General features: G+C 33.8%; 1 protein-coding gene across 1 annotated transcript; it reads right to left on the bottom strand.

Moving 5' to 3' along the window:
* Positions 1-4,665: 4,665 nt before the first annotated feature.
* LOC132612333 (transcription factor bHLH14-like) lies at positions 4,666-5,388 on the bottom strand. Its single transcript, XM_060326619.1, has one exon. It carries the CDS (start codon positions 5,386-5,388, stop codon positions 4,687-4,689), a length of 702 nt encoding a protein of 233 aa, XP_060182602.1. The 3' UTR covers positions 4,666-4,686.
* Positions 5,389-9,507: the final 4,119 nt, after the last annotated feature.

Genomic DNA, 9,507 nt, shown 5'->3' with positions numbered 1-9,507 from the left:
AATCTATGTAAAATGTGATAATGATGTATTCAATGCAATGAAATGGGTGTCATGCAATGCAATGGCTAATATCTCAATCTGTATATACATGTTCCGGACGAAATATCGACGTCTCGGCAGTCATGACCTGCAGGGGATCCATGACATCCATGTACCAGTCACTCCGCACAAATCCCAAAGATGATTTTCACAATACTAGCCACTCCACACAAATCCCAGAGGTGACTTTCACAAACCAGCCACTCCGCACAAAGCCTAGAGGTGAGTCTCATCTTTCACTCTCTTTTCAAACATTTCCATAACTTTTTTCCATCAATTGTTCCACGATTCTTTCATCAAACTATTTGCCACTACATTTCCATCATGCATGAATGTATGAATGCAAAAATGAGAAATCAATTAGATTAGTGCCAATGAATATGCTATGGAAATCATAAAGCACCAGAAGCGCCATATCAAGTCTTGCATAAATCACAACAACCATGGAAATGGAATCAACATCAACTTTCAATCACCATAGTGAATCTATCACATCACAGCACTCCAACCACATAAACAAGCACACCATATGTCACAATGCATAAAATAACAGCGACCAACCCACATAATCAGAAGTCATACCAACCTAAATGTATATCCATCCCAACATCATGTGTGGAGGCCTAATCATGCTTTCTCCCGTCAATTCTATGCATACATACATTTCACTAATCAAAGTCTAACTAAAGTAAGTTGTAACCTACCTCAATGCGGAGCTGGGACCATGAACAATCAAACGTGAGCTTTGCCCTTCCGAGGAGCTTTCGAATAACCGAAGTATAGTGAATATCATAATCTAAGTTAGAAAAAAATACCAATGATACCCATATTTCTATAGGCTTATTCGAATCGAAGATTAGACTTCAAAAGAGGAAATCGAGCCCATAAGGGTAAAATGGGGATTTCAAAATTAAAAACAGTAACCCAACGTTCAAGAAGCTTAGTACAATTCCCCAATTGCTGAATAAACTCAATTAATGATCAATTTCAACATTTGATCGAAAAACCCCAATTTAAGATAAAACCCTAGCTTCCTTTAAACAATTTCTTAAACAGAATAGAGATTCAAGCTTCCCATAATCTACTAATTCACTAGTTCCCATGTTTATGAAAACAATATTCACCAAATAAACCCATATTCATAACTTAAGATTCAAACATTAACATTGGGTTTGTAAACCCATCTTCCCCAACTAATCCCATTAATTTCATCGTAGATTCTAACTTAAAAAGTAAATAAACATAAATCAAGGTCAGGGGAATTTACTCGAAGATGATTCAACTTTAAAGCTCCTCAAATTGCCTCCAAAACTCTTTAGGGTTTCAACTTTTTGAATGGGGGTTCGAAATAGGAAATAAAAAGCTTTCTGATTCAACAATCTTCGCTCCTGCGGATACAATTCCGCTTATGTCATCCTGCCTCGGTGGATAACAGTCTGCTGAGGCGGACCTCATTAAATGACACAACAATCGTGTCTGCGAGCCAAGTCCAGCTTGGGCGGACCGGTAGAGGCAAAAACACTCTCGCAGAGGCGAGACATCAGAAAATCTAGTCTTCACCACGTTTCAACCAAAAATCCCGACATCCATCCGAGACCTCACGGATACAACTGGACATACAACCATATGCAAAAACATGCAACGAACTCACCCGCACACCCAAAATTCCCAAAATAGGTAATCTTGACCCGGTCAACCCGGAACCCCCAAAACAAGGTTTCCATCCAATAGCCCAAAACACCCCCGAGTGCCTCGGGAACCGAACAAACTATACCCTAACACCTCATAATCAACCATCCGGATCTAATGGAACCAACGAAACTCACAAAAGAACACAACTACCTAAAAGTCAACTATTGGTCAACACTTTTTTGCTTATTCAACTTAAGGGCTTATAAACTCCTCAAACCAATCCCTATCACCTCGGGAACTGTGCTATCCATCCCCACGAGTCAAACACGCTCTAACAAGCTAGGGGAAAAAGGGTAAAAAAACACAATAACGACCAAACGGGTCGTTACACCAGCTTTAATATACATAACACATATAATTTCTTTTTCTTTTTCTTTTTTAATGATCTAAGTATTATAAAAGTTTTTTATATTGTCAGTATAAAAATTAAGAACAAATTATTTAACCAACAACTTTTAGTTAAGTTATGAGGTATTTTCCATCTTGTGTGCTATGATTAGATACTTCATCTTAGAGAGATTTACAAAAATTGATGAAGTTTTCGGGTATTTGAACAGCAAAATTGTGTCTAACCAGTAACCATCATAACTTGGTAATAATGTATGGGCAGAACTTATAAACAATTTACACTGAAGTTATGCCTCTTCTTAAGAAAGTTATGGCCTTTCTAATGATTTTCGCTTTCTCAAATGGTGACTGTTTAAATTAAGAAAATTTCACCAATTATCCTTTTTTGGACAACTGTTTAGTAAATGAACCTCTTTTTACATCTTTTGTAACTTATGGAACTTTTAGATCATGGTCTTATGACCGCTTTTGAGCAAAGTAAAAGTTTTCTGAGTAGACGTTAGGCGACAGTTTAATTTTTGTACATATTGCAAATGTTAGGCGACAATCAGGACAGTTTCAGAAATCTGAATACGAGATCAGCCGAACCTAGTAGCTTTCGCTCCAAAAAGTGTATTTGTGTTTAAAAATTTATGTATAATACGAAACTTAGAACTCAATTATTAGCACTTGAAAATTATTTTTCTAAAATTCAGAACCCATAAAATTAAAATCATGGTTCCGCCTCCGACAGCAGTCTAAAGTTTTGTCTGTAAGTTTTGAGATATAAATGCAAACATTATACTCAGGTTTGATGTTATTTGAACGAGTAATTTTCCAAAGGTTAAATTTGCACAACTTTTTAAAATAGGGACAAATTTAAATCATTTTTTTTTGCACGGATTTCTCTTCAAATGCGCTGGTCTTTAATTTTTGCCCCTCAAATTGCTGGTCTTTAATTTTTTCCCTTCGCCTAAAAAGTGGTCTAAAATACCTCGAAGATTTGGGTTAGAATTCCGGCTTAGTAAAAAAAAAAAAACATTTTCGCAAGGCTAGGTTTCGCAAAAATGCAGCAGTTCCAAGTTAGGTCGTATAAAGCATAACTTCTGTAGTTCTACGTTAAGGCAAAAGTTATGCCAGACAAGGCATGACTTCTATATAGAAACTACGCCTTACGAATTGTTTCCTTTTTTTACTCTGCTGTGATTCTACATAAGTTAGGTCTTGCTCGAATAGACCTAATTTTGCTATGAAATTCTGCCTTGCGATTTTTTTTTTATATACTTTGCTGGGATTCGAACCCAGAATCTCAGTGGTATTTTCGGTCACTTAAAGTACCGAACGACAAAAATTAAAGACCAACAATTTGAGAGACAAAAATTAAAGACCATCCCCGAATAAGGACTTTTGTGCGAATGACCCAATTAAAATGTGGGCCTAAAAAGGATGTTCGTGTAAATCAGCCATTTGCTATCTTATGGGCACCAATCGGACCTCATTTTTTGTTATGGGCTTTGCAGGTGGCCCGACCTCTCTACTATCTTTTCCAGGGCCTCTCTATTATGGGTTTGATCGTGCTGCTAAACTCAGCAATATAATCAACAAAATGGCCAATCTATTATTCGTAGAACTACAAATTTTGACAATACTAGAGGAATAATTTGCAGAACTAATAATGTGTGTGTGTATATATATACACAGCCGAAAACAAATTAGGTTGAACTTTAAGCACGAGAAATTGTTTTGCATCTTTTACTTATATCTAGCTTTCATATGGTTTTCCCAAACAAACAAACAAAAAAAAAATTACTTTTGACGGTTATTCGTGGCATAATTTTCTACCAGTCAACATTTGCTATATAGATACGTGTCTCCCCAAGCTATCATTGAAATTTATGCAAATAATGTCGCAGCTTTCTAGTCCGCATTCACCAATAATAATGAAAAAGAAAAATGAACAATTATTATTATGCGGTCTTTCAAAGAGAAAGACTTTTAAATGGTAAACATATCATGAAGTTTACTTCTTCCCCGTACTTGTCTCCAATTAATATCACTCCGAACAAATATATAGAGCCTCCCAAAATTAAGGTGTGTAGTTAAAAAAAATTACAAAGAGGATAATTTAGTACCAGAGGTATTTATGTATTATCAGGTCTTATTTGTTGTGTTTACTTCACTACATTAGCTGTGAGGTATCTATTCTCTGTAGGGGGCTTTTGCTTTTGATATAATATTGTATTACTCTCTGTCCCAATTTATCTGATACAATTTCAATTTTAATATATATTTTTATATTTAGAAATAATTTCCTTTTACTCTTAATGAAATTATTTACAACCACAGAAATATATGACTAGTTTAGACCACAAGTTTCGAAAGTTTTTATTTATTTCTTAAATTTCATGCCTAGTCAAATAAATTGTTCGAAGTCCTGCAATTTTATAGTTAAAAATGAAAAAGGGCAAAGAAAGAGAGAAAAAGATAAATAGATTTCCTGATCAATGAGGCATGCCACGGGGCGTATGTCTTGCAATTTTATATATATAACACGAGTCCCTGAACTACACGGATAATCATATGTATACTATAGATAGCAAGCCAGCATGCAGTAATATATGCTTAGTACTAATTCTCAGCAACACTTAATATTGTCACTATAGTGGATTTTGGGGCTTCTTCATTTGATAACTCATTAGGAACCCTAATCACGATATCTTGAAGCATCAAGTCTTTAACACTGGAAACACTTGCATGGTAAATCTGAAACTCCAGCTCTTTCATCACGTTCATCAATCTCGCACACGGATGATTCACATTCAAAGACTGAACCCTAATCATGGCTTCCGATCCTATAATTTTCACCTCAATTTCCATCCCATTTTGTGCCCCGTTAATGCTGCTCGAAAATAATGACTTATTATTGTTAGCTCGATCAGTTACAACAGAAGACTCACTATAAGAATCATGTTGCTCCATAATTATAGGTTTTTTCTGGGGATCGATTAATTTGGATTCTAGATCTTCGATTTTAGATTTGAGCTCATTGATATAAGTAACTGCGTCTGCTAGTAATGAAGCTTTGTCCATTTTGGACACATACGGAACAACGCTTCGTAGAGCATAGAATCGATGGTTCAATTTTTCCCTTCTTTTTCTCTCGGCCTCCACGTGAATTTCCATCGTTGTTTCTCGACTTGTTATTATTGTACTGCTTGAATCGCCTTTCTTTCCCCGCTTTCGTGACCGATTGACAACATTATTGATAGGTGAGGACTCGCTCTCAAAATCGGAATTGCCTGAATCTGATATTAGGTTTCCTATAACCATTTCTTGCTTTATAACATCTGCTTCTTGGCAAGGTGATCCACATTTTCCAACCTTCTGATGATCTCCCGATGTTACTGCTGAGTCATAATGTAATTAAATAATTAAAATTAAGCCCTATCTAACAGTTTGAATTTTTAGATGAAACTATGATTGCATAATTTAACATGGTATCAGAGCCGATAAGAGATCTTTTCTCTAACCTCACTGCCACCCAAAAAGAATGGAAACAAAAACAAAAAAATTATTTCTACATGTTTAGCCATGAAAAAGAATCAGGTGAACACATGAAAAGACATGTTGAGCCAGTGAGCCGCAATATAATTAACTAGAAGTATATTTTCTTTGACAAATTAAGCCTTTAGAAGAAATTGTGTATTTTAAGAATCAGACTCACTGAAGAGGCATATGTTTGGACTGAAGAGGCATATGTTTGGACACTGTCAGATGAATGAATAGTCACACCACTCAACGTAAACCAAATTAAGGCTCCAAATTTATACTTGGTTCATGGGTAGATGAGTTGTCGTATTCATGTTATTATATGTTCCAAATAGAGACCTAATAAGCTGAACAAGTTCTCAACTTTTATAACTGCACATATGTTATGTTTAATGTTACAAGCTTCAAAAAACTTAATTTCTTTCTTAAATTTCATTTCGATTTAAACTATATCACAAATTGAAAAGAAGATGGAATAAACCCACCATTCTTGACGACTATGGATTATATATTGAAGGAGTTTTTGAAGTGTGTTTGGCTGTGAAGTAGTTGATGAAGTAGAAAATATATTTTCCATTTTCAGCTACTACTACTAATTTATTTTAGTAGTACTATTTGATGAAGAGAGAGATTAGTGTTGAGCCTTAATACTCGCAGAGAGTTTTGGCTATTTTATATTAGCTGATGTAGAGCCGTACAGGGCTTTTTTATAGAGCTGTACATATTCCTTTCGTATCAATGCGTTCGTGCATTTCACGTGGTTTTTGGACTCTTTTTTTCCCCCGTTTCCTTTCCAAGTTAATATTCTATTGTTTCGTGTGATATTTTTTTACTTAGTCCTTAAAAGAGTTATATCTTTTTAACTTTAAACTTTTTACTTTTTACTTAATTAGATTATTTATAATCACACAAATATTTGTGACCTGTTCTAAACCTCAAGTTTTAAAAATAAAAATAAAAAAGGTCATTTTTCCTTAAAATATCGTCCAATCAAACGCCTCACATAAACCGGGAGAGGGGGGGGGCGGGGGGGTGGGGGGGCAGCAGATGGAGTATATGGTAATATTTAATTGAGCACGAAGTTTAAAAGATAAAAGAATATTTTGACAAACACCAAAAGTATTCTTCAAACTTATAATTTTAATCATGCTAATAATATTCTATGATTATAAAAATATACTATCATCTAATAAGGTAAAACAAAAAATGTCAAATATCAAAAAAAGGTTTATGTTTTCTCAATGATAAAGTCACATCAAATGGAAGATGGGAAAAAAAAGGTGGTGAACTTTTTTTTTTTTTTATTCAATCCACCTACGTGTGGAGAATTTGACATCGACCCCTATTCTGGAAATAAATATCCAGAAAGTGAATACACTAATAAGGAGGGCAACATAAAACTGAATCTCCTCAAACAACAAAAATAGAGCTGGACATTCCCACCTCCTCAAAGTAATAAAAGTTTTGAACTATTGACCCGTACTAACAGAGCCAAACGAGGAATAATTGATTTCACACATATATGGTGGAGAGTACTCTCCAAAAGAAAAGGGGTATTTGTTTATACATGCACGTGCCTTGACTTAGTCAAACATGAGCTTATAACAGTAAAGTTATTGGATTCAAGATATTCGCCCAATTTTTAAGGTGTAAGACACTATTCAAACGTTTTCTAGTTATCTAAGTTTATATAATGTATAAGAGTTTGAGCAACATATCTAATTTTTAAAATTTGAAATTTTATATTATAAAATAGGCTTACTTGTAGATATCTTTTTGATAATCTGATTGAATAATAAATTATTTACTTATAAAACTTAAAGTCTACATATAAAGTACTTTATAGAAATACTTGACCATTCAAATCTCTTTTTCTCTTTCCTCGAATTGCTCCGTCCAAATTTAATTAGTGTTTTAGGCACTATAGTCATCTAATGGATGCATTTTCACTTGCTTAAACACGGTTAGTCATTACAAGTAACTATTTGATTACAATATTTTCTAATTTAGAGATTAGCAACATGATGATACTTAATTAAGCCTTTTATCTTTCTAAGGGCGTGCTGGAGAAGACTCTCTTTTAGTACGGAATTAATTAATTATTTTTTAGTCTACTCAATCTATCATAGGATTCTTGTCGATTTTGCCTGTGTTTCGTTCAACTAGTTAATTCTCATTAACTCTTCAGTCATCACCAATCCTTAATTTTGCATGACGAATAGAGCAGGAAATTAGAATACCAATCCTGAAATTAATAACGTGTAACATTACTCATTTCTAATTAAGTTGCATTGGGACAACTTCCATTTTCTAACTCAGGAATATGTTGTCTTAATTAACAAGTGAACAATTGAGGATGTGATGCACCACCTTAGCCCCAAATCTAATAAGATCATCATGATAATTTTGAATATCTGCAACTCCGTTAGTTAATACAATAAAGAATTTTCACGTGTTTGACTCATTAAAAAAATCAAATCCGAACGTGAGAGAATATGTTAAAGAAATATGATTAAATAAAATAAAGTACTTTTTCTATCCCAATTTATATAACACGCTTCTTCCTTTTTAATATGTCTCAAAAACAATATCAATAATTTTACTATTAGATGAGATGGTCAAACAATTTAATTATCATTGTTCGCGTTATCATTTGCCAACTCACTTTCTTTGCTTGCCCACTGTGTGTATATAATTCGTTGAATTTTGCACATTCTCTGTCTCGTTCTCACCAATATTGAGTAATGCCCGTTAGAATACTGTAACAAAGTATATCTTTTTCAAACATTTACATCAGTATAAGCTTCTAGTAACTTTATTAAAAAAAAAAAAAAAGATTCTCTACTTTCCCATTTTTTAGCTGTCGTGTATATAATTCGTTGAATTTTGCACATTCTCTGTCTCGTTCTCACCAATATTGAGTAATGTCGGTTAGAATACTGTAACAAAGTATATCTTTTTCAAATACATTAGTAGAAGCTTCTAGTAACTTTTTAGAAAAAAAAAAAAGATTCTCTACTTTACCTCTTTTTTAGCTGTCTCACTAATAGAACGTAAACCATCAGCATATATAGATCGATAGAAGCTGTTATTTATTTCTATGTTCAGAAATTTGAGGGTTTTAAAAAGATCACTCTCTTGGGAATTCGATTGAAACTTAGTCACACATAGTATCTATAAGAAATCATATAAACTATTATTGTTAAGGAATTTAATAATGTTAGAATTCATATTAATTAACCACAATCACAAAATAAAAATCTATGTACGTTACGACACGTGTAACCACACTGTGGAAATGTAACATTCATGTGTGCAATTTTTTTTTTTCCCCTCCCATTTTTAGGAGGATTTATAGTGTTTCCACACTTCCCCTCCAGTGTGACTCGAACCGAGGACCTACCGGTCGTGGGTGGAGGTGCTTAACCACTGAGCCATCCCTCATTTGTCATGTGTGCAATTTAGTCTACTAATTGCCTTTAGAAATTTATTTTTAAAAAAGGATTTATTAAAGTTAAAGTATATCTGAAAATCTAGTCAGAGACACCGACAGATCCATATAAAAAGAAAAAGTCTGGTCGATTAAACTATATAACTAAATAAAATATTGAAGGTAGTACGGGTGGCTTTTATCCAAGATCATTTTTCGGTCTTGGCTAGATTAATTCTAGCCCGTTCATTAACCTATTAATTAATACTACTAATTAAGCAAAGTATAAGAATCAGTCGCAATCAGCCATCTAGATGGTCGTGTATCATGTAAGGGAACAAATAGAGAAAAAATCGAATTTAACTGTTAAAAGCATATGGTTCATGTGGGCTGCTCCTTTTTTTTTTTTTTTTTTTTTATCATAGTGCGTCAAAATTATTCAATGAACTTGGTTATTTTCTAGTTACACT

The sequence above is a fragment of the Lycium barbarum genome, chromosome 9, assembly GCF_019175385.1.
Source record: "Lycium barbarum isolate Lr01 chromosome 9, ASM1917538v2, whole genome shotgun sequence".
Lineage (NCBI taxonomy): Eukaryota > Viridiplantae > Streptophyta > Magnoliopsida > Solanales > Solanaceae > Lycium > Lycium barbarum.
Note: the sequence above shows the minus strand (reverse complement) of the source record. Positions and strands in the feature narration are given on the sequence as shown.

Bases quoted from the DNA above. Each gene is read 5' to 3' on its own strand.
- LOC132612333 (XM_060326619.1), bottom strand. From the start codon at position 5,388: ATGGTTATAGGAAACCTAATATCAGATTCAGGCAATTCCGATTTTGAG.